Source organism: Podarcis raffonei, chromosome 1, assembly GCF_027172205.1.
Source record: "Podarcis raffonei isolate rPodRaf1 chromosome 1, rPodRaf1.pri, whole genome shotgun sequence".
NCBI classification, from domain to species: Eukaryota; Metazoa; Chordata; class Lepidosauria; order Squamata; family Lacertidae; genus Podarcis; species Podarcis raffonei.
Genome location: NC_070602.1, coordinates 100,085,653 through 100,111,519, shown reverse-complemented (window position 1 = coordinate 100,111,519; position 25,867 = coordinate 100,085,653). Strand labels below are relative to the sequence as shown.

The following is a 25,867-nucleotide window of genomic DNA, read 5'->3' as shown; positions in this document are numbered from 1 at the left end:
CAGCAATGTTTTAATCACTCCATTTTATTTACTCTCCTCTGGTGTCACTTATAATTGTAACTTTTTATTTTTTTAATAATGAGGGGTTTTTTTCTTCCTCTGTGCATCACACAAAAAAGTGCTGTCGATAATTAGCAGTCTTCTGTTATTACTAGACTCAGGTGTCACAACTGTGTCTCATCCTCATTACAGTAAAAAATTTCACCTATCAGATTCATTATTGCCAGATAATGCAACTGAGAGACTTAGCAGGCCCTCCAGAAAAGTAATTCAGCCAAGCAAAATTATCAGCTAATTATATTTAGAATCAGAAGCCCAACAACTATTTGCAGATAAATTGTATGAATTGAAGGGAATAGATCTGAATATTAAGATTCATAGATTTAGCAGATGATTTCTTAATTGGAATATAAAGGTCATTTTAACAATGGGACTCTGTTGTTTCACTGGGGATATTCAGGAATCAAAACTGAGGAATAGCTGCAGTTGCAAAGGTTTGAACTTAGCACAGAAGAAGCTTGAAGCAGGTCTGAGCAATCTCTGGCCCTCCTGCTGCTCTTGGAACTCCAGCTTCCATCACACCCAGCCAGCATGCCCAATGGTCAGGGATGTTGGCAGTTGAAGGCCAGCAATAGCTCATGGGCCACAGATTTCCTTATCTTGGGTAGAGAAACAAGTTAGGTCATTGCCACACTCCATAGATCTACTTCTGTACCCATGGGGCCCCTATCTGTATTATGTGCAAGCCGGGTTACTGAATGTGGGGTTACATAACTTCCCTCATAGCGTCTCTTCTCGTATGTATACGAGGGATTTGCATTTTGAGCCTGTTTCCAGGTGCAGATCGCCTTTCATTGGGCTGAACCTATATATTTTAAAAATGGATTTGGTTTTTTAAAAAGCTGCATTTTGTGCTACCCATTGTGGCCCGCTCTTCCCAAACCCTCTCGGAGTATATTGGCATGACGTATTTATCTTTGCATCAGAATGTAAGGTCATTTTCAAATAAAAGGATTAATTCCAAATCCTACTTTTTTTTTTTATCTGTCAAATTACATAAATATTGAATCCTGGTTTTACTAATTTGTGAGACGGACAGAGTCCTTGAGAAGGACTCTTCCTACACAGTGTTTTAAAGGTGACTCTTTAAACTGTAGCTTGGCCTGATGTTCTCTTTCAGGGAAAGAGATCAATTTGAAAATCACTTGCTTTTACATAATTTCATGATCTGAGGTATATTGCTAAAATCTCCACAGTGCTTTTTTTTTGGGGGGGGGGAGAGCAGCAATGAAAGCTTCCTTTGAAAATCTCTGCTCTTTGACAGTTATGACCCAACAGTAATTTAATGATCAAAAATATAACTATCTTCTCGGCTTTTAGTAAGTATTTGCCTTTAAATAAGGAGTATGATCCACGAGGATGTGTGTGGAGACCTGCTTTGAAGGATTCCCAGTGATTCAATTAGGACCCTTGTTTCCAATTACACCATACATATTGCATGGTCATGTTCGCAGGCAGCGTTGAGGGCTGGTGCAGGAGGGAGGAGAAATGGGAAGTCTGGGTATTCCTCTCATGTCCCCATTAAATCCTTCCCCCTCACTTGTTGCAAGTTATCCATAATCCTAAATTTGTGCCCATTGCATTTGGTGGTGTCATATTGGAAGTCCTTAAGAGTTCGGTTGTGGTGTACATCTTGAATTCAAAAAGAAAGCCCTACCAGCTAATTTATAGTCAGTGGCAAATACTTTTTTTTCCTTAAAAAGTGAAAAAGAAAAATGCTGGAAAAACAAAGCACACATCAATACAGTGAATATTGACATGGCCTTCATCTTTCACAAAGGGGAGGCGAATGCTGAAGTTAGAAAAGAAAAGACGGTCTTTCAGCATTTGGGTGCCAATTAAAAGAATTTCAGAAAATAAACTTTTTTTAAAAAAAAAGTTTTCAATTTCACTGCAGAATTTCCGACCGACAGATTTTACAGCTTTATCTTTAAAGTTTACTGTATGTCCGATGATTGGCGATTACACGAAGGGGTAGGGGGGCAGAAAAGCTAAAGCAGTTGTAACTCAGTGCATAACTGCATGGAAAGTTTAACAAAAATGCTTTGCTGCAACGATCTAGCATTGTTTTTGCGTTTGCCTGCTGAAGCCATGAAGTTGCAAATTGTGTCTAAAGCGTGCCACTCTGCAAATCGCTTAATAAATAAATAAATAAAAACCCCACGACAAAGGAATGCTTGGATAATGTATTTGTAAGTAAAGGTTAGGTTATAATTAGTAATTAAGAGTATATAGGCATACACATATAGCTAATCTATTATGGGTTCAATCTATTATGCATTGCCAGACGGCCTTACGCAGTGTTTACAGACAGTCACTGAATTTATTCACATAAAGATCATGGTTGTGGCAAAGAGGTAGAAACCTACGCCATGCCAAGTGAGCACTTGAACTAGAGCTTTCTAGGCTGAAATCGTAACTCCACTTACCTGGGAGAAATCCCGATTGAATTTGGCAGGGGGCGCGGGTGGCGCTGTGGGTTAAACCACAGAGCCTAGGACTTGCCGATCAGAAGGTCGGTGGTTTGAATCCCTGTGACGGGGTGAGCTCCCGTTCCTCGGTCCCAGCTCCTGCCAACCTAGCAGTTCGAAAGCACAAAGTGCAAGTAGATAAATAGGTACCGCTCTGGCGGGAAGGTAAACAGCGTTTCCGTGCGCTGCTCTGGTTCGCCAGAAGCGGCTTAGTCATGCTGGCCACATGACCTGGAAGCTGTATGCCAGCTCCCTCGGCCAATAAAGCGAGATGAGCGCCGCAACCCCAGAGTCGGCCACGACTAGACCTAATGGTCAGGGGTCCCTTTATCTTTACCTTTAGGGTTACGGCTCAGTCAGTTTCCTGCTCGCAGCAGAAGCAGGTAGTGCCCAAACCACTTTTTAAAACATTCTCGGTGTTTAAAGATGGGAAGTCCAGGAGGAGCAGGTCTGGCCCTATCATTAGGCAAAGCAAGAGCAGCACCTCAGACAGCAGGTGCCGAGGAGCTTGGAACAGAGTTGTGTGTGTCACCCAGCTTGCCCTGAGCCTCCCAAGCTAAGCACTTGTACTCGGGTATGGTAGAGGATGCTCTCTATCACCTGTGCTTTCAACCCTCAGTTGCGTTAGTGCGCATGGATCGCCCTGTCACTGGGCTGCATTCCAGTACACGGTTACCTGCAATGATGTCTCAGGACTCAGCTATTACAGCTGCAAATAAAATGTTTTAAGTGTGCTTTAAGTGCAATATACAATGTGACACGAGATGGCGATGGTGAGCCTTATGGAGAATTCAATGTATTTTTAAAAACACTTTTTTTATAAGAAGCATTTTCAGAACGTTTTTTATATGTGTGCAGATTCCACCTCAATGATTCTAAAGAAACTTAGATGTGTATAACCGGCTGCTGGATAGCACTGGTGGTTCTTTCATACCAGTTCCTTCATATTTGTGTTTGACAGCATTTTGGGAAACAGAGAGAGAAAGAAAGAAAGAAAGAGAAAGAAGGAGTATTGTGGGTTCCCCACGTCCCCCCAGTCACAGTCTGCTGATTATGAAAACGTGTTGAGCAGTATCTTTTTTTCTTTTTTTTTAAAGGAGAGCTGCGTTTTGATTTATTCAGTGAACAAAACATATGTTTGCTGTTCTGTTCTGTGTAATTCATGTGATCAATAAAATTATCTTTTAAAAAGAGCAACTTTGGCATTTAGGGAGAGTACACTGATGTGCAGGGAATACGATTGTTGCAGCCAACTTCTGTGCTGTTGGCCCAAAATACGCTTTGGGGCTCAATAATGTAATAATGGTACATAATCTGCATTACCCTCCCTTTTTTTTCTTCTTCCCCAGGATAGAAGCTGTGCACTGTGGCTGCTATCCACTCTGTCCCAAAGCTTTGGTCTATCCGGAAATATTTCCAGGTAGTTTCCTACTTCTGCATTTTTTCTGCTGTGGTTTTAATTTATAATTAATTCTAAAACGCAAAGTTTGAGAATAAACTTAAGCAAGAGCAATTGTTTATTTGGCAAGCTACCATGTTAGCGCTGAGGAATTTTTTTAATGTGTTTTAATACATTAGACGAAGTTTATATTTACCATCTGTTCTTTCAAGATAACACAAAAGCAAGTTTTGAAATAGCATTCTTCATTGTTAGCATACACAGTCTATAGTGATAGATTTTATTAAAAAGGTCGCTTCGGAAGCGATAGCTTGCAGATTTTTATTTTTTTTAAGATGACATACAGAGAGAAAAATTTAGGCCTGAAAAATCACACCAAATTATTTAAACAATTTAATACTTAATAATATGCAACCCTGCTACAGGATACACACTAATGTAGTACCAGTCCTTTGAAAAATCTCATCACTAAATGTCTCACATATGCATTGTGTTACATTAGAATAATGTATTTTAATCACCCAAAGGAGATGTCTAAACAGCACAACTACACAGTCTTATTTAGCATTAAACATCCTTGTGAGCTGAGGTAACCTTATAAAATCATGCTTAAATAATGTAAAACACGAGGCGGCACAGAGCAATATGCATTTTTAATTAGTAAAGTGACTAATATCGAGTGTGTGCTTTGAGGTTTTTGTTTCATTAAAAATGTATCTGTTTTTCCTGCAGCTGAATATCTGTATTCTACACCTGAACAGCTTTTTAAAAGGCTTCAGAATTTATGCAAGAGACCAGACATTGTAAGGAAACATCTCTATAAGGTATTTATTCTGAATAGGTATTCCAAGGTATTGTTGTGTATTGAAGAGTACAGACCAAAAAGAAAAAAAAGAAAAAAAGGCCCCCCTCCCCTTCCTTCTAAAAAGGAGAGAAAACCAGAAAACATTTAATTAACATCCTAATGTTTAAAGGAAACATGCTAGGGAGGGATATTAGTTGTTACACTAACAAGGATTAATTACACTAGATGCCAGTTGTATTAACCTAGGGTCTTATGAAATACGTGCGCTTAATGCATGCTACATGCTTTTTTTAATTTATTGTTTTCTAAAATGACTGTCCTCCATGTTTGAACCCAAGAGGCTTATAAAAATGAACCTGGATTAATTTAATTCATTAGTATAAAAGGAAAGTGGAAGAGGGATCCTACAATTATACTAATGAGGATAAGCTTACCTCCCTATCTTAATTTAATCTCCACTGGTGTGTTCAGGTGACTGACCAGGTGAGTACCACATCTCTTCTGCCTCTGTTTTAAGGCTGTTTTGTTACATTTCAAAGAAAACCCTTTACAACACCAGTACGCAAAGAAGAGTATCACATGGCACGGTTCCTGCTCCAAAGAACAGCTACCCGAATCCCCACTTTCTCTCTCTCCTGGAAACATCTAGCAAGGCCGAATGCATTGCACAAGATGTCATAGCATTCGGAGTTTACCCGCTCCCAAAAATGATAGCCAGTGAAGGGTAACAAGAGCAGGAATGCTCATCGTGCAATTGTGACAGGCCGCATGCTTCAGGTCACCAGATTTTGGGGCGTGGGGTGTGAGGAGAGAATCAGAAGAAGTGTGGGTTGTGCAAAAAGGTGTAGGCTTAGGGAAAAGCCCAGGCTCAGTGGCAGAGTCCTGGTCCATGCCCTGGTATCTCCAGGTAGGGCTCTGTCTGATGCCATGAACAGGTGCTGCCAGTCGACGTAAGCCACACTGAACTAGATGACCATTTGGTGTGGTCAGTATAGGGCAGCTTCCTATGTTCCTCCAAAGTGAAGAGATGTGCTGGAATTCAGTGTTGTGCTAAGTGGGGTGTGTTTGCGGAGAACGAGGCTCACTTATGCCATGGGACTCCCCCCTCTTCCCCCCAACCTCCCAAAGAAGATTTAGGGGAGTCGAGGAGGATAAAAAGGGGGAACAAGTCCTTTCATGTAAGTGGTCCTCGTTCCATTCACAACAGCTTAGTTGAATCCTGCCTTGTGGGCATCAGTTATTATCTGTTATTATTGGGGCTCCAAACCCTGAAATATCCTTATGGACTCTTACTTTGTGGACCTTATGAACCTTACAAACTTTGCTTTGCGTTGACCCATTTCAATTTTCGACCTCAGCTGCTTCAACCTGTGATTTTGCTACTCTATGTTTTTTGTTTTCAGTTGCCTTTGAAACCTGGGCAGAGGTGGCTGGAATTCCACAATTGTTTTGCATTGGTATTGGGGGGAAAGGAGTCATTGCATTGTTTCCTTGTGTCTGGATTATGTCTCAGAAGTGTTTGAGCCTAATTTGGGGTGCCAGTCTTAATGTCTAAATTTCAGAACGGCCTGAGTCCTGTATAGGCTGCTTCCTTCCCCACGTCCAATCACAATTCTTAATATAGCCCTTTCTTAATAGTGGTGGCCAACTTTGAATGACAAGGCCATGTAAAACAGCATTCTTGGCAGCTGCACCGCAGATGAGAAATCTCATTCTCCAAAGTCTGCTGAAACCTGAGCATCTGCTGAGTGCAATATAAGGGCCTTTTAGTGTTGCTGTTTGGTAGGTTGATGTTAACCAACTGGAGAGAGCATCTGAATTTTCATGAGCCTCCATGTCAATATTTTCTACTAATTCCATGTTTTCAAATGGAAGTTGTTGCCTGCCTTCAGCCTTTGAAAGGGGTGGAAATAAATTTCAGCAAATATAGATGCAGTTCACAGTGAGGTTCTCTTCCACATGCTTCATTATTCTAGGTGGATACTGTGCATGGTATTGGTCTAATGAAGCTGTCATTCATTTGGAAGGTGCCTGCATTGGAAAACTTCCCTATGGCTCATGCCTTCCTATGTGCTTGCAAAGGTCCCATTCATTTCGGTGGGGTGTGGGCAGGAGAACTTCCCAGTGGCTTTCCCAGCTTCCATTCGTGCAGGAGAATGTCAGGGCACACTATACCCTGAAAAAGCAGATGGTACCCTCATTCCAGGATGCCAATATCAAGTAACTGATATTTGTAACAATGCTAATAAATGCATTCCTGACAATACAACTGGAGGCACATTCCCAAATTATGTTGTCTGGGATAATGGAGTGATATAATGCCTGCTCCCTACCCCAGAAGTATCCCTGTCTACATTTTCTGTACTTCCTTTCCCAGTGTAGCAAATCTGTGCAAGAGAATTAGAGAACTCCACTCTCTCCATGTGCAGTTTTCTCTTGTGACCTAAAAGTGGACATTTACATAAGGACAGACCGAAAGAAAATGTTGTTTCTGCAGGAAATGGTTAAACTTCAAGAAAAAAAAAGAGGAGAGAACCAAAAATGCAATTTAACACCCAATTTCAAGCTCATTATCTTTCATTGTCTATTAACTTGGCAATGGTTCAGAAGGTAGCTCATAATAGTTTAAAATGCTGACTGAACACTTCCACTGCTCAGCATTACTTCTTGAGTCAATACTATTGCATAGCTACACACGGAGGCTTCAAAGAGAGAAAAACAATCCTTAAATTTTTACCTTGACATTCGCTCTTTCTTCGAGTTCAGCTAAATAGTTTTTGCTGCCATGCAAGGGCTTGCCCTTTTGTCGTGGCTGTGGTTCTGCGGCTTCAGTGTGCAAGAGAGACGGGGGGGTGTATGTGTGTTAAAATGCAACATGGGCAGGACCAATGTAGATGCTTGAAAGGGGGTAGGATTTCCAAAATGTAGCTCAGAAGTAAGAGATGTGTGTTATACAAGCCCTGCTCAGTAAAATGCTTCGTTTGCTTCAAGTGTCTCCTTCGGAGAACGTACTCCTTGCTGAATTATTTATAAGTAGAGTTACCGCCACAGACATGGAGTAGTTTATCACATCACTTTGGGCAGCATGTTAATAACTCCAGCTGAATGCAAGTTTTAATTGCTCGTTGTGCAATGGCAGTGGTGAATGGTGCTGGATAGGGCAAGGAGAATACTGTCAGAAGGGTCAACTTTAACCCCTGACTAAGAGCTTAGCTATGGGAAAGAAATGTACTCACTTCTTGAACTCTGTTAATGCGGGATCATACTGTAGAAGGTGTATAGATTTGTTCCTTGTGTTCTTTGCCATTCCAGTGTCTTTTATCATACCTAAGGCTACCAATTGTTTGTCTCATTCTTGGTCATTTTTTAAAAGTAACCAAGAAATGAAACTATTGTGGGACTATGAATGTAAGTTGTCCCCTATGCAGATACTTTTGTTTATCCGTTAGCTTGTTTTACAGTGTTAATTGTAACAGGTGCACTTGAACAAGAACACAAAAGCCCTCTTCAGGCGTTACAATTAAAAGTGTGCCTTCTGGAGTGGAGAATCTCCTATACAGTTGTACCTTGGTTCTCAAACGGAATCCGTTCCGGAAGTCCATTTGACTTCCAAAACGATCAGAAACCAAGGCACGGCTTCCGATTGGAAGCTCCTGCAGCCAATCGGAAGCCGTGGAAGCTGTGTCAGATATTTGGCTTCCAAAAATAGTTTGCAAACCGGAACACTCACTTGCAGGTTTGCGGCGTTGGGGAGCCAAAACGTTCGAGAACTAAACTGTTCAAAAACCAAGGTACAACTGTATTTGCTGAGGCTTCCTGTGCATTTTAGCATCTTAATTTTTCAGGATTCTAAAATATGCAGGAAGCCTCCAGAATATGGAATGACGCCCCCCCACTGCAGAAGATGGATGGAAATGGCAATAGGAGAGCATCTCATGTGGTTGTTCAATTTCCGACTGCAACCTCTGAAGCAGGCTAAGGTGCCTTTGCATTCTGTAAACACCAACAATCCCAAATGGTTGGATTTAAAGAAGTCTGACTGGAACCCTGCTTGATCAGTGTGGGTCTTCCTGTCTCTTCCTCCACTGCACGCCCCCTCCTGAGATTGGGGAGATACTGAGAGATAGCATAGGATAGGGAAACTGGCAGAAGGGAGGGCCGCCTTGCATAAGCAGAAGTGATCTCCTGCTTGTGCAAAACAAGCCATATATCATAATAATGTTATGAGTTTTGGAGGGATTGGGATGAATGCCTAAGCCCCCTTATAATTCTTGGAATAGCCGGGCTAACTTTGTGGTGAGGTGATAGCAGAGGTGGTGGACCATTAAGGTGAACAAAGGAGGGCGCTCTGTGTGAGATAGCAAATGGGTGAGCCCTCTCCCTCAACTCAGGGGTAGTTAGAAAGACAAAGGCAGAATTGAGAACAAAGATGTCAGCAAGAAGCTAGAAGTATAAAAGCGACAGGCTGGGAAGCCAGAGAGCCAGAGTGATGTTTGATGTCTATTTGAATCCAAGGCTGCAGCTACAGCTCCCATCATCCCTGACAATTGGCCATGCTGGCTGAGGCTGCTGGGAGATGGAGTCCCCCAACATCTGGAGGGCCACAGGTTCCCAATCCCTGCCCTCTGCCCAAGGCTTTATAGCCTTATCTCGTTATCTCACCCACCCATCCAAATTCCATTGTTCTACGCCCAGGGATGTAACTTTCCTCCTGGACAGCTGTCCCAGAGGTATTGTATATATCCTGTTTTTCTTTTTGCTTCTGTTTTTAGACAGCAGGAAGAAAGAACGCCTATTTTTAGTGTTGACTAAGGTGAACAAAGTATGAAATACTCTTGTTTGCTCTTCAAGTACTGTAGTTATATTTTATCCTGCCGATATAAAGTGGGCAGAATCATTCCAAATCTGTCTCCACTCGCCTGCTCTGACCCACTCTTACACACCCATTTCTTGACCAATCCTTTCTCATACACATGTAATATACCCACATATTCCCCCTGCAGTCTAACATCCTTGCCCCCCCCCCACTAATAATCTTCAAATGGCCAGATCTCTCAGGTGCTGCTCTTTGCCTTGTGTCCAGGGTCATAGTTCAGTCTTCAGGGGTTGCATCTGATGAAGTCATACTTAAAGTAGACCCATTTAAATCAATAGACTCAGCTTAGCCGTGAGTAACAAAGTCCCTTGATTTCTGTGGGTCTGCTCAGCATGACTTAGTTGAATACAACCCCAGGTATTCTGCTAATTTGCTTGCCATAATTTGAATTATAAGTAAAAACTGGGGGAGGGGGGGTATTTGAATCACAGTACAAAGTGCCCCTCGCTTGGCCAGGTCCCAAAACATTGCCCTGCAGTTTGAGGATACCTTGTTTCTTCTTATTCTTAAAACACACAAACACACACAAAAAACCCCCCACAAAAAACACTTTTACAGTGATTAGTCATTTAGAGATCAAAATGGAGCAACATTCTGGTAAACAAAACCTGAATATCAAATAAGAGTGTTTCATTCTTTTATACTCCTTGGTCATCGGGGGGGGGGGGACTGGTGTTCTTTCTTGCTGCTGTTTTAAAACGAAACAACAGCAGCAACAGGACATATAAAATATGAATTTTTGTTGCCTTCTCTCTGTGTGCGCGCTTTTGCTGCAAGCTTATTAATAATATAATCTAAAACAGTCAAATGCATTACTGCATTAGTTTGTCAATTATATGCAGTGCCTGTGCCAACTTATAAAGTTAGAGGCGAAAAGGGAGGCAGAATTATGCTTGCTACAAAAAGGCAATCAACTTAAGCAATAAGGCACAAAAGCGTGTAGGGTGGGTAAGCCTTAGGTGCATTGTTCGCTACAAAGTGAAGCCAAGTATTACTGGATGTTGATGTCTATCAGAACACAGAGCTCCGAGCATGTTGTGCATGATTTAGTGGCAGTAAAATCCAAAAGCAACACCCTTTCCCCTAAAAGCACACATGTTCATAACCTCTGCTCTCTAAATCCAACAAAATAGGTAAAATGATACCTTTTATTGGATTCACTTCTGTTGGCAAAAGGCTATGCAAACTTTCTCTTGTGAACATTTCAGTGTATGACTCAAAATGAGCACAATAAAAGTTAACACTTTTTACTCCTTGAGTCAGTTGCCTTTTCCGTGGCAGGGTTTTGTTGTTGTGTTTTTAAAATAGCATTGAATGTAATTTGGGATATAGTTTCCCTAGGATACCACAAAGGCAGAGAAACAAAATGGTAATTGTAACAGCTAAATTCACTACTGTAAGACTAAATCCTTAAGCTCCTATCTCCATGATAGGTAGCCAAAGTGTGTGTGTGTGTGTGTATGTGTGTATACACACGTAGATATCTACGCAAGTAGATAAATAGGTACTGCTCCGGTGGGAAGCGGCTTAGTCATGCTGGCCACATGACCCGGAAGCTGTCTGCGGACAAAAGCCAGCTTCCTCAGCCTATAGAGCGAGATGAGCGTGCAACCCCAGAGTCACGACTGGACCTAATGGTCAGGGGTCCCCTCCCATATATATATATATATATATATATATATATATATACACACACACACACACACACACACACACACATATATATATATATATATACACACATATACACACATATATACACATATATACATATACATATCCCTCAAAGTTTTCAAGTTCAGTTCAAGTGGATTAAATAAATTCAATTATTTGATCTAACACATCTATCTTCATCAGTCTTTCTTAACCATGGCTTTGGGTTAATCATAGCATCCTTCTTAATGTTTGCATTTCATTGCCTGCTTTTGCTGAAAGTTTCTTGGAGTTCATTACTGCATTTGCATGGACAGGTTTTCTGGGCTTGGATGAACTCATCCAAAACATCTAAAGTCCCCTAAGTATGACTTTGAGATGAATGCACCACTGAGAGGGTGATATTATGTACACCACCTCTGCGCGCCACCTGTGTGCTGTTGTTTCCCAACCTCACAACATACCTTATTTCCTAGAGCCCATGCTTTATATTCTGTGCTTCAGTATGAAATGGTAGAGAAGCATCAAAGGATAAATACCTGGAAATCAGACACACGTTCAAATGATTTTTTTCCTCCCTGCATCTAAGTTTTGGCATGCCCTGATACATATCTTGTACCCATCCTTCATACACTTCTTAATGATCTTCTACCAAACGAGGCTTTTGAGTAATTGAAGTAGCAGGTTGAAGACTTTATCATTTCCCCACTTCCCATACATTTATTGATAGAAAGACTACATAATCCTTATGTGGGCCTGCAGAGGTGAGGGGATGAGAAAAGGACACAGCATGCTTCCTTGAGAGCATAATAGGACAAATATCCTCTTTCTCACAGTTGTGTTGGACCAGATAGTATGTTGAGGGTGGTGCTGGAGTGGGAAATGGTAATGCCTTCAAGCTGCTTTAACCCCTAGAGAAAGAAGGTTGAAGACCCCACCCTCAATGTGGGTTCCTCTGAAATTCTTCAGAAGAAAACTTCATTCTGCAGTTAGCAGATCTGGAATGTCAGACAAACATCCTTGAGAGACAGCTTGTCAATCCCTCTTGGCAGTATGGTGCTGTGGGGGAGACCTTTGGAGGCAATCTGGAACACATGCTCAGCTTATGTACAGCAAGTGGGAGACCCACCTGGCTTCACATCTCCAATGTCTAGACAGATTGTGCATCCTGGAACTTGTCCAGGAAACCACAACGCCAGTGCACAGAAGATTGTGATAGCTGTGAAGATTCTTTGGCAGATAAACTGGTATGGCAAGCTTTACCTGGGGGAGATAATGTCTGTTGCTGGTGGGATGTCTTCATCAAGTGTAATAGGTGAACAATATATGGTGATTTCTGTTATAATAATTAGTAGCTGCCCTGTGCCCAGCATTGCTTCGGAATTCTAAGAAACCCCCAAATCAGTGCAGTTTTGAAAGGTTCAGTCTGCCATCTTGATTCAAAATGACATCCAGTTGTATTCATAGACAGAAACCTCCGGAATAATCATGCAAGATTTGGTTTAAATCAGTGCATTAAAAACAACAACTGCAGTCCACCATCTTGTTTCAAAATGACAACCAATATTATCCAGACTTAGGCAAAAAACGTGCTCCTTTATCTCAGGAACCATCATGCAGAATTTGGTTACAATACCTTAAGAGAGGTCAGAGTTCATAGAGAACAGATGAGCCACTTTCTAAAACATAAAGTAGATTTATTTATTAATACCCCACCTTTCTTCCATCATGGCAATGTCCTTAGGGTTCCCAAGCAGTATCCCATTCAGGCCCTCACCAGGCCCAGACCTGTGTCACGCCCTTCTGGCCTTGGAAAAATGTGAGTCTGAAAGAGATAACAACAAAAGTGTAGCCCAGTATAGTGGCACCTGCACTTATTAAGGCACATTGCAAATAATCATACTAAGCAGGTACTCCAGCTGTCAAAACACATGCACCCTTCACCCTTTGTGCCTTTGTTTTTTCAGTTGTAGCTTCTATCTATCTGTGGGGTGATTTGTGCTATAGAGGGACAACCACCACCATAGCTTTATCTCACTTGACCCACTGGTTGCCCCTTCTGTTCTCCCCCCCCCCCTTCCCCAAGAAGAAGAAAGTCATAGTCTAGGAAACCCCTAGCCTAGATAAATATTTTGTGGAAGGAAACCAATGCAAGGAGGCAAAGCAACCCAACCACATGCTTAGAGTAGGAAGTAGGAGGCCAAAATCTAGAATGAGATGGATGAATCCTCAAGGGCTGGGAGCAGAGACTGAGTGTGGAAGGGGAGCAGGCTCCAAATGATGATCTACAAAATTTTCTATGAGGATTCAGATTGTTTGGGTGTGCAATCTTGGGATTGCTTTTCATCAGGTTAGTTTTAATTCCCTTGTGTGCTGCTAATTCTTGTTTTCATCCATAAACCACCTTAACAACCGTTCGGGGTGAAAGGCAGGGTATCAATAAAAATATAATGAATAATAATAATATTCCAGCTCACAGGGACCAATATGAAAAGGAAACTCTGGTCGGAGCATAAAGTTATGTGAAAGGTGCAGCCGGGAGCAGGGCCTCCTTACAGAGTGACAAAACCTTCAGTTATAAAAGCAAGGACATCTTACTTTCTATTACAAAACTATATTGGGAATACAAGCTTGCAGCATTCTTTAGGGAGGGAATTAAAACTGGCTGATGAGTTAGAAATGTTTGAGAAAGGGCATCTGAGCGCATAGGGAAATAGGCGAAGAGCCGAGTCTTTTGAGCCCATGGAACATGGCAGGATGGGGAGGAAGAAATAAAACAGTTTTTACAAGGGATGATCGTTTAATTTTACAAAAGGGATGCTGACAGTAGATTGCAAAAGTCACTGGTGACCTCTTTCCTACTGTTTAATTTAGCCGATCTGTGGCAAGCATGCTTCCCCCCCCCCCACCTGCCCCAAAGAAGGATGGCTTTGTTGCCAGACTCCTCCTCCCAAATGGGAGTACTAAGTTGTGCAATGGAATAGGCAGAGGGTGAAAGTACGACCTCTCCACATACAATGAAAATTTCACCATGGGTCATATTTGTGCTGTAATATATCACAAAGAGCAGGTGATGATATTAAAGCAATCTCCCACTTCCCACCATTTCCCTTGCATCTTAGCAGTTGAATTTTCACTGTCCTGTCAGTGAGTGGTTACTGCTTCCTAATGCTTATACAAACTGCCTGGCTTTGTTGCCCAGGTTAAATAGTCTTTCAGTACCAGCTTTCTCACTGGTCAGTCACAACTCGCCAGTGGGATGTGCATCAGTTTTAAAAAGAAAATAAAAACTGCATTTAAGTCGCCTTTCGGTTACAGTGCTACCTCGGGTTAAGTACTTAATTCTTTTTTTAAATTATTAAAATTTAAAAAGAGATTACAAAAATAATAAAGAAATAAAAAAAGAAAACAAAAGATACAAAATACAGAAAAAATAAAAACAGTTTAAAAAAGATCCATCTTTCCATGCCTTGCCTTTCATTTACTTGTTTCCCTGACCTCCTCACACCTCCCTTTTTTGTATTCCAGTTCGAATGGTTAATTCAGCAAATCCTTTCCCTCTTTGTTTTTATCTTAATTCTTTATCTTAACATATTATAACTTTATATTTTCATCTATTAACAATCCATTTTTACATACTCCATTTTAACATTATTGCTTCATTTCATTCCAACATCATTTTAACATTCCTTAATTTTACAATGTTTCTGTAAATAATCTTTAAATTTCTTCCAATCTTCTTCCACCGACTCTTCTCCCTGGTCTCGGATTCTGCCAGTCATTTCCGCCAGTTCCATATAGTCTATCACTTTCATCTGCCATTCTTCCAAGGTGGGTAAATCTTGTGTCTTCCAGTACTTTGCTATGAGTATTCTTGCTGCTGTTGTGGCGTACATAAAAAAAGTTCTATCCTTCTTTAACACCAGTTGGCCGACCATGCCCAGGAGAAAGGCCTCTGGTTTCTTCAAGAAGGTATATTTAAATACCTTTTTCATTTCATTATATATCATCTCCCAGAAAGCCTTAATCCTTGGGCACGTCCACCAAAGGTGAAAGAATGTGCCTTCATTATCTTTACATTTCCAACATTTATTATCGGGCAGATGATAGATTTTTGCAAGCTTGACCGGGTTAAGTACTTAATTTGTTCCGGAGGTCCGTTCTAAACCTGAAACTGTTCTTAACCTGAAGCACCATTTTAGCTAATGGGGCCTCCTGCTGCCTCCGCGCCGCTGGAGCCCGATTTCTGTTCTTAACTTGAAGCACTGTTTCTGGGTTAGCGGAGTGTGTAACCTGAAGCTTATGTAACCTGAAGCGTATGTAACCCGAGGTACCACTGTATATTCCTAGGACCCCCATGGGGCAGTAGTTGCTCATTTGCCCAGAAGCAGCAGGTTTGGTAGTGTGTGAGAACACATGTGGGTATGATTTGGAGGAGCGTAAAGTAAATCCCTCCTGCATGTAAATATAGCAAAGGAAACGGGGATAAGCATGCATAAATCCATAGGGTATACTGCAAATTATGGCAAGTATTCACGTCTGACCCAGGGCCAAACTGGTGGCATAGGGTGGGGGAGCAAACTGGCATCCCCAGGCCCCCTGTTTGCTTGCCTTGCTGCCAACCTGGGCCTGCAGAAGTCTTTCATGGAGAACAGTGCTGCTACACATGAGGCCAAAAAATGAGGTCCTTTCTTAGAGTGAGGCCTTCTGGGCAGAGTCATTACCTAAGTTTTAAGATGTCACAGGCATTCTCCTTCAACCAACTCACCAGAATGTTTTGCTCTAAGGAGTGGCCAACCCCAATCTGCAACTTCTTCAGAGCAAGGAGGAGAGATAGACAGCACTGCTGCCACAGCAGCAGAAAAAGTAAGCAGGGGAGAGGGAGGGAGGTGGGTGAAGTGAGGTCGTATGGCGGCAGAGAGGAGCAGGCAGCAGGAGGAGATGATGGGGTGATGATCAACCCTTGGTTTAGCCCTACCTTAGTTACTTGGGTTTCAGGGATACATGGCAGGCAGCTTCATGGTTCCTGCTAATAGATTGCAGGTGGAGCCAAGTGTGCAGTGCCCTGGGCCTCCAAAATTGTGCGGGCACCCCTACTCCCAACATCATAATCATTCAGCGACGCGGACTTATAAAAAATATTGGGGGGGCCCGGGAAAGCTCATGAATAATAAATAAGCTCATGAATATGCAAATAAAGTGGCGCCGCCTCCTCGTGAGCGAATAGGGGAGAGCGTGCTGCGCCTATTAATCAGCTCCAAAGGAAATTGGGTGGAGCTTTTGCTCGGGAGGGAGGGCAGGAGGCATGCAGCCCGCCCCCCCTGTGCATTTTGGGCTGGGGGAGGGGCGGCGATGGCGCTCTGCTGGAGGGGCGCCGGAGATTATTGGGGGGGCGGAGCCCCCCCAAACGAATTTTTGAGGGGGCTCGGGCCCCCTCAAGCCCCATGGAGTCGGCGCCTATGTAATCATTGCTTAATGCAGCTCTGGAGGCGTGGGACCAAGTGAGATTTGGTCCATGGCAAGAGCAAGGGAGGGTGGGGGTTAAACCTTCCTACCTTGTGCCATTTCTCCTACTTAACAACTCCCTTTAAAAAAAAGCTGCTATAAGCTGTGAAATGGAAAACCCAACGGGTACCCATTTATCTCCCATCTGCAGCTAATAGCATCTTAATAGGGGTTAATTTAAATTGTGGGAGCAGAAAGGGGTAAACCACACTGTGGGCCCCTAATCCATATCGATCTCCCCTGCCCCACCTTCCCTGCAGCTGCTTTTGGGGGGGGGGATGTCAGGAATTCTGATCACAGAACTCCCACATTGCATCCTGATTGGTCCTTGGCCTGTCTATCAGAATGGGTGTTTGCCTAGCAGTGGGTGAGCCACCAAATTGATTTATAGGTGTTATGTACTGAGTTGAATAGGATCCAAACTGCAGCAGTCTGATTGGTCCTAGAACAATGCAGCAGTATGATTGGTTGGCAGGAACTACCCAATCATGCTCCAGATATAAGTGAATCCACAACCTGATTGGCTTACAGTAGAATTCAAGAATTAGCCAATCATGTGCAGCCCATTGTGTAAATAATGTATATAAAGCAGATACTTTGAGGGGACTTCCATTCATTCCTCCTCACCACTATGAGCTGAATAAAGAGCATGAAATCACTTTTGCGACTCTGAGTATATTTCAATAGGGATCAGCAATTCCCAGATCAGCAGGCTCATGACACTGTAGCACAGTGGACTAAGGTATGGTCGCTGCCAAATCAACTTTTTTTTAAAAGGAAGATTGGGGAGCTTATTTTGGCACAGTAGTAAGGTACTGTAATGACTGCTTTTTCCTATTGAGCTATCCCATCCTATAATGGAATAAAACATCTGGCATTCCTAAGGTGAGGTTATTTCAGAACAGTGATTGAAACCAATAGGGTAGGCTGAGAACACAAACAAAATTCCTTTAAGAGTTTTGTTTTTAAATGGGAATGATCAATGCAGTTCACTGAACATCAGTAACAAATCACTTCTCCAACCCTGGAGTCAGATGCAAACCTTCACTTGTGGTGGTGGTGGGGGTGGAATGTGTCTTTCTGAGTATCTGGCCCCATTTTTAGCCTGCCCGTAATTATTTAATGGTGCACGTTTCAAGAAGGTCCAAATGAAGTTGTGCTAAAAAACCTCATGACAGTGTCATATTTTAGAGCAAAATGTTTGCATATGTCCTGCTGTTCAACTTGAGCAATGCTTTGCCTGTGGCTGCAAGCCTGGAGATCTGGGAGTCTTTTGCAGAGAGAAGGGGTGGGAGGGGAGAGCGGGGGAAGACAAGGTAATGAAATAATCAGACATGCTCTTAAAAGCTTTCGCTGTCACAGGTGGAAGCCTCCTAAGTGTGGCGGCCCTCCCTGCCTGATGTCAGGTAAGCTGTTTGCGGCAGAAAGCTCCTGTTTACAAAAGTCATTCTAACCTGGGATTGAGTCTCTAATACCTTGATCCAATCAGAGGGCAGGATTTTCTGACCCTGGTTTTCCAGCAGTATTTATACTATCCATGCGATTTCAGGATAAAAAAAAATCCCCAAAGTGAAGACAATTGTACATATTAATCAAGCATCTGACATAGGATTTCTTTTTGCTCCTACTTCGGCAGCAGGAGGAGAAAACCCTTTTCCCCTTGATTGTGTTGTGTTCACATAATTTCTCTCTCTCTCCCTCCCTCTTTCTCTCCCTCTCTCTCTCTTGTTCCCCCCTTTCTTCCTTTTCTTCCTAGGGAAAGATGTCTCAGTTTTCTTGGGCAGCGCTCCGTGGTAAATTCAGGTCTCTGCTCGAAACAGAACCCCAGGAAGATTTGTGACAGATGGGGCTAAGTCACAAACTTGCAGCCTAAGGCAAAATCTGTAGAACTTTCCAGAGTGTGCCCATATTTACCTGATCAGAGAGAAAAGAAAATCTGCAGAGGAAGCTCAGCCTGGCTGCTTGTCATAGCTGACACAGTGCCATCTGCCACAAACCTGTGGCGGCTTCAGATCTCCAATCCCTGCCACCACCCCGACTCAAATTAAATACAGATTCCGAGAGACGTTACGATGGTTACACATGTCCTCGGCATCACATGCAGGAGACTGTTCAACAACAGAAAAAATAAAACGGGGGAAAAATGTGGCCTGTTGTATAACTGCACTCATGTATCCCATATGTGGTGCCACATTGAATTTCCGGTTGAATATGTTTTTATCCTTTGTACTGGATGACATGGTGCCTGAATTCTTTCTTTTTTGTCGACGTGATGGCAGCCAAGATCGCAGCTTCAAACGCTCGCTTCTTGGCTGGCTTTCTACCTAGGTTGCCAGGTTATCATTGGAGCCTCATTGTGTCCTCCGAGGGCCACAGGGTCTGAAAGGAGGACCAGGATTCTCCTGGACTAATTGGGAAGGCCTCTGTGAATTGTTCAGAGGTAAAGGGCTGCTTTTACACGCACACACACACACATCTCATCTCTCCCCACCCCCCACCCCCTTTTGCAAATTAATGACTCTGTGGCACAGGGGTTTTTAAGCGAAGGTATTAATAAGAGGTCTGGCAGGTATTCCCATGATTCACAGAGCTACATTTGCATTTAATTAATCTTAAAGAAAGCTGCAAGATAAACAGCTGTAATTCAAACTAGCATGGGAAATATGCTGCGTGGTACCATCTATCCGATAAAATGAAAGGTGAGACACTTGCTTTATTTCTCTCAAGGTTGAAGAACAAACAGATAGATGCCGAAACGGTTCCAACAAGAATAATAAAAACTACAGTTATTTTCAACGTTGCTGCCTCATTCTTTTTAAGTGTTGGATGGGGGGGAGGGGAGAACTTTGCATCCAACTTACAAATAGAAGCTTTTCAAGATAAATCGATTACTATTCTAACAGTCAAGCGGCTGCATTTGTTGATGTTAAATGTTTTGAAGATTCAGATAGTACGGCGCATTTTTAATAAATTGGCCGCTGCATTTTTTAATTAGCACATCTCATTCATGTATAAGTGTGTACATCTATCTGTATGTTTATCGCCGCACACATTCTTGTATCGGAGTCAATGAATACAGTAGGGGATTTATCCGATGTGCCAGAATCTGTTTTGCAAATGATAATGAAATCTTAACTACAAGTCCCTCAACATTTCAGCTGTGTTCCTGGGCTGGAGGCACAGGTGAGGTACTGGAAATACTAGAAGAAACTGCTGTGCCTTGGGGCAAATCCACAGCAAACCTCTGAAGCACACTCGGTGCACATTTAAAGCCCATAGCTCCCCCCACCCCCAAAAATCCTGAGATCCGTAGTTTGGTGAAGATGCTGGGGATTGTAGCTCTGTCATGGGTAAACTACAGTTCCCAGGATTCTTTGGGGGAAGCCATGTGCTTTAAATGCACAATGTAGGTCTGCCCACAGTTTTTTAACTGGAAGGCTGTTTTTTAGGTTCCCTACCTGGTGGTTGCTCGGTCCCTGCTCCTGCCAACCTAGCAGTTCGAAAGCATGTCAAAGTGCATGTAGATAAATAGGTACCGCTCTGGCGGGAGGGTAAACGGCGTTTCCGTGCGCTGCTCTGGTTCGCCAGAAGTGGCTTAGTCATGCTGGCCACATGACCCGGAAGCTGTACGCCGGCTCCCTCAGCCAATAAAGGGAGATGAGCACCGCAACCCCAGAGTCGTTCATGACTGGGCCTAATGGCAGGGGTCCCATTACCTTTACCTTTTACCTGGTGGTTAGACAGTGCTCCCTATCCTGGGAAGCAACAGTCAGCAAACATTCTTCTTTACATTCCACTTTCCTTTGTGCCCTTTAATTCACAACAGACCGTGCTGGCAAATTTTGCCTCTACTCTAAAACTGTGCTGTGTGCTGTTCCCTTTTTTTTCTTTTGAACCCTGAGCCTTGCAACTTACAAAGCAGCGTTTAATCTGTTTATAAAAGTTAAGGGTGTCAGATATTACAGTGGTACCTCGGCTTAAGTACTTAATTCGTTCCGGAGGTCCGTTCTTAACCTGAAACTGTTCTTAACCTGAGGTACCACTTTAGCTAATGAGGCCTCCCGCTGCCGCCGCGCCGCCGGAGCACAATTTCTGTTCTCATCCTGAAGCAAAGTTCTTAACCCGAGGTACTATTTCTGGGTTAGCGGAGTCTTTAACCTGAAGTATATGTAACCTGAAGCGTATGTAACCCGAGGTAGCACTGTACAGCAAAACGAGATAACTGCAAACATTCCTGTGTTCCATATAGGCTTAGAGAGTCCAGCACAGTGCAAATGTAATTTCACGATGATACAAAGAACCACAACTGCCATTTGCTTTCTTTAGTTGTGACTTACCTGGGGTTTGTAGGCTAAAATTGGTCTCTCCTTTATATAGTGGGGTGGAGCAAAGCAGCTGTGAGCTCCTCTCTGAAAACCTATACATTTGCACAGTCACTGTAAGCCATAGTTCTGATTCCTGCTGTGCCCTTTCCAGCTCACTAGGGGGGGAACACCTCAGTAAAGCATTGAAATGACAGTTTGTAAATGGCCCAGGTCAAGGAGAAAGAGTAGCCTCCACTGGACACCTTCCACTGATAATGACACTTTCTAATAGGTAAGTGTGACAATTGCACAGCCATATTCCATTCAGCACTTGCAGTTATGCTGCTGCCGCTGTATCAGTGCCAGCCTCAAAACATCAGAGCTCATAGCCATCCTTGCACCTCTCCTTTCTAAGGCCAATGCTTCTTTTGCAGATTTTAAAAATAAAGCACATCAAAGTGCAAGTAGATAAATAGGTACCGCTCCAGCGGGAAGGTAAACGGCGTTTCCGTGCGCTGCTCTGGTTCGCCAGAAGCAGCTTAGTCATGCTGGTCACATGACCCAGAAGCTGTACGCCGGCTCCCTCAGCCAGTAAAGCTAGATGAGCAGCGCAACCCTAGAGTCGCCCGCAACTGGACCTAACGGTCAGGGGTCCTTTTACCTACCGTATTTTCCGCTCTATAAGACACACTTTCCCCCTCCTAAAAAGGAAGGAGAAATGTGTGTGCATCTTATGGAGCGAATGCAGGCGGGAGGCTCTGCTCAGCGCTCCGTTTAAAGAGCCGCGTGGGCTTTTTCCCGAGGAGGGAGAAGGGCACACGCTCCGTGCGCTCTTTAAAGGAAACGTGGCTCTTGGGGGAGCCTTAGCCACGTGCAGCCTCTCCCGGGCAGCAGGATGAAGGCTAAGCCAGAAGCCATGACAGCCAGCGGGATTGCTGGCTGTGAGGGGAGCTGCGCAGCGATCCCGCTAGCTGTCCTGGCTTCTGGGATTCAGAATATTTTTTTCTTGTTTTCCTCTTTCAAAAACTAGGTGCGTTTTATGGTCTGGTGTGTCTTATAGAGCGAAAAATACGGTAGTTTCTATGCTAGTTCCTGCTTCACATATCCTATCCTCTTGTCGTGGTGCCATTTCCCCTGCTGCATGGCGGGACCAGCCCTAATTTGTGGGAAAGCAAGGAGAGGTTCACTTTCCTGACAACCAAATGCTGAGCTCAGGGGTAGAGAGAGAGAAACACTGTATTTTTACAAGAACAGTGCAAAAAGAAAAAGAAAAAAAAAAGGCACCTGGATCTTGCACGACGATGGAATAACCAACTGCAAGCAGTGTACTGGACGAATTCCCTGAAAGGTCTTTGGGACACAATTTCTCCAGCCGTGCTTTAGAACGTCACAAAGAAAATTAAGTTGAAAGAGCTCCAAAAAACAAGAACTATTTCCTACATTGGTTTTCTTCCCCTTTCTCTCCTGCATTTTTAAAAAATGAAATGAACCTGCTTTTTTATATTGATTGTTTTATTATTGTGAATCATATTTGCATTTTATTGGTTTTAATGTGTGAGCCGCCCACAGGACATAGTTAATTGGGCGATATATAAATGCCAAAATAAATAAATAAGCAAAGAGGCAACATTGTAGTTAGTTTCGCTTTTGCTCATTTTGTTTCTCATGTAGTAGATCAGTCAGTGCTGTAATAATGGGGATGCAAACTCCCCAGGAATATTGAAACCAAATGTTTCTCATTAACATCATTCCTTGGATATTTATTTCTATGGATTTCAACTCCCCCCACCCCCCGCACCAGAAAAAAAGTTTGTCCCATTGTGCAATCTTTCAGTTTTTAGACACTTAACATGTTTCTTTAAATGTTGCAGTTTTGAACCGCACCTTAATTTAAAACAGAATGAAAATAGAAAGGGAATACATTATTGCAAAACAAGAGCTAGTAAACAGCAAGCCTATGATAGATGGAATTCGTTTTACTAAAATATTTTAAATGCTTTAACATGGTAATCCGGACATTATCTTGAAATGAAATTTTTTGCCTCTTTGAGTTATGAACCTTTGCAAATAAGGTTTTATAATAGGAAAACTGTCAGCGCTTTAATTATAGGGTAATAAATAGGAATTCTGTATTAACTTCTGATATTTTCTTCCACTCTTTGAGCATGTGCCCAGCTATTGTTGGAAACTGATAATCACATACTGTACAACATCTTGCATTTCCAGCACACCCTTTATGGAAGCAGCTCGTTGCATCCTTCGTGGAAAGAAAATTGAGGGATCTTCTTCAGAAAAAGGCATGTCGGTAGCTGTACAAACCAGCTTTGCATTTTAATGTCAAAATCATCGTCAGAGCCCAAGTTCTGACTCTTGCCAGGGGAGACATTCCCTAGGCAAGGAGGATGCCAAGTCCAAAATCTTTGCTCCAGCTTAAAAAGCCAGCCTAACTTAACATTTGGTTAAGTTGGAAGAGATGGAGTCATAACATTGCAACTCAAGGAGGCATAAATGTTATCCAAAAGCATTTCTAATGAGGAGGAGGGAGTGGAATTTTAACAAGGAGCATTAAACCCTGGAAGAGCCCCTTTTATTGCTGAAGAGCTGCTTGGGCTGTGAGGAATGAGAGGCTGGGCCAGCCAAAAGGATGTGAGTGGGGGGCGGAGAAGGAAATCAAGGTTAAACGAGGCCAGGACGGTTTTACAGGGTTATAATGAAAGCGAGAACAATGAGGCAGAGGTTCAGAGAACCAGTTGTGGTGGCTAAGCATTACATCAGGGAGGGCAGACTCGGGCAGAAAGCCTAAAGAGTGTTTACTAGCAAGCAAGCCCCGTTGAACACAGCAGGGCTTCCGCAGAAACATAACCAGACTGAAGGATCTTTGAATGTGACCAGGAAGAGCTGCAGTGATTTTGAAGAAAGGAGGAGAAAGTCTACCAGAGGAACGAAAACCCTGACCTCTTATGGCATTCAAAATTAAAGCAGCCTTAAATAAAATAAATCTATCTGTAAGTGTGATACATTTTGATTCCGCTTTTCCTGCAAAGAACTCAGGACATCATACATCTTCTCTTCCATCATATCCTTAGAGCAGCAGCCTCCTGAAGTAGGTTTGGCTGAGAGATGGTAGCTGTGGATTTGAGGCCAAAATACCTGGAGACTACCAGTCTGGCAAAGGCTGTTCTACCCACTGCTCTGCGTTTCTCCAAATATATTGACATGTGTTTGCTCTTTTGTTCATAGGTTTGCTCTGTGCAATTTTCGTTATCTGCTAGGTTCACAGTCTGGGTAGAAATGTATGAGGGGTTTCAGAAGAGAGTTCTTGCCCCATAGCACTGCCCTTGCTTTTTCTGCATTCTTCCCTCCTCTGATACACATTTTTCGTTTCACACTTTACCAGGCTGATAAGTCAGGCACAAACAAACCACTTTGCAAGAGCTCAGCTTCTCATCCCACCAATTGAAATAAGAGAAGAGTTGCAGAGAAGCAGCAACCAAGGTCAGTTCAGAAGGCAGCGTTCAGAAGGGTGCGGGCAGAATAGTAGTCTGTTTAGCATGAAAATGTCATGATGAAACATCTTCCTGAGTTGTGCCTAGGCACTTGAAAGATGGGAGAGAAATGTCTTAAGTAAAGAACATGTTAGAAGTGGCTGCTCATAACACTGGGTAGATATTTCCAAATGAAGGTACATTTTGACATTCCGGGCTTTCAGTATGGATTGGGCAGTGATAAATGAGGAATCTAGGTGGAACAACTTGACACACCCTTACTTTTCCAAAACAGTACATAAGAGTCCACCAAGGCATCCCATTCTCAGTGAAGTTTGATCAGCGTTTTCTTCTTTAATGCAGTTGGGTCAGTTGGTGAACAAAGCCAGCAATTGGCTTCTCCATAGGAAATGGAAAGAGGCCTCTGTGCCTTCAATAAGAGTGCAGTATTTACCCCCTGCAAATATTACCAGGCAGCTCTACAGAGACATGGCTTCATTCAGTGGTGGCTGCAAGCCCAATATCCCCGTGTGAGGGTTTTGTGGTGTGTGTATTTTAACTTTGTGGGGTAGCTGGCACTGCACGATAGGAAAGAAGAACGAATGTTGGGAATTGCGCAGGTTCCAACCTCTTTCGGTTCTTTCTCCATCATCCCTTTTGTGGGTTGTTACATTTTTATTTCATTCTTCCTCCAAGAAATCTGAGCAACGTAGATTGATTTGATTACTTACTTACATTTATACCTCACCTTTCTTCTGCCCTGGGCCCAAAGACATTGCTCCCCCATTTAGCTTCAGCCAAGTGGTGCCCCCCATGCTGTCAGATGGGGTCAGGCCTACTGTGTTTCTCTGCTTGCACATGCACTAGTTTCAAAAATTGGCCTGGTCCAGCAAGGTAAGTGAAGTGGTTTTACAGGCTCTGCAATGGTTTCATTCTGGTTGCTTATGTATTTATTACATATGATTGTGTCTTTGCTTGTATTCATTTACACCCCACCTTTCAGCCCAGGGTGGCTCACAAGCACCATAAAAAGCAATATGCAGTTGACAAAAACAATGACCAACTGAATTAAAAGGATTTTAAAGGATATTTTTTTGGTAAGGTTGCAAAAGAAGATGAAATATGGAGTTGCTGCTCTGTTAAAACAGTCTGCAGTCTTTGCTTAGGGTGGTCACTTGCACAGAGAGAGATGACAAAAGAGGATCAGAGTTGCATAAAAATGGACAGACACTGTTTCATATGTACAGTGTAGGTCAACATTTAGTACCTATGACCATCATTTGAAAAAGAAATTCAGTACTTCTTACCA

The 25,867-nt window shown here is 42.8% G+C and overlaps 1 protein-coding gene across 3 annotated transcripts in view; it reads left to right on the top strand.

Annotated features, from left to right (window-relative positions):
- GTDC1 (glycosyltransferase like domain containing 1) overlaps nucleotides 1-23,375 on the top strand; it is a 161,034-nt gene extending 137,659 nt beyond the window's left edge. The window contains exons 8-10 of one of the 3 annotated variants that reach the window (XM_053406031.1): nucleotides 3,881-3,951; nucleotides 4,663-4,754; nucleotides 23,300-23,375. In XM_053406031.1, coding sequence (XP_053262006.1) covers nucleotides 3,881-3,951; nucleotides 4,663-4,754; nucleotides 23,300-23,350 — 214 coding nt within the window. In that variant the 3' untranslated portion in view covers nucleotides 23,351-23,375. Of the gene's footprint in view, nucleotides 1-3,880; nucleotides 3,952-4,662; nucleotides 5,946-18,525; nucleotides 19,566-23,299 lie in introns of those variants that run through there. The other 2 variants (XM_053406022.1, XM_053406015.1) reach the window with 2 other exon arrangements.
- Nucleotides 23,376-25,867: the final 2,492 nt, after the last annotated feature.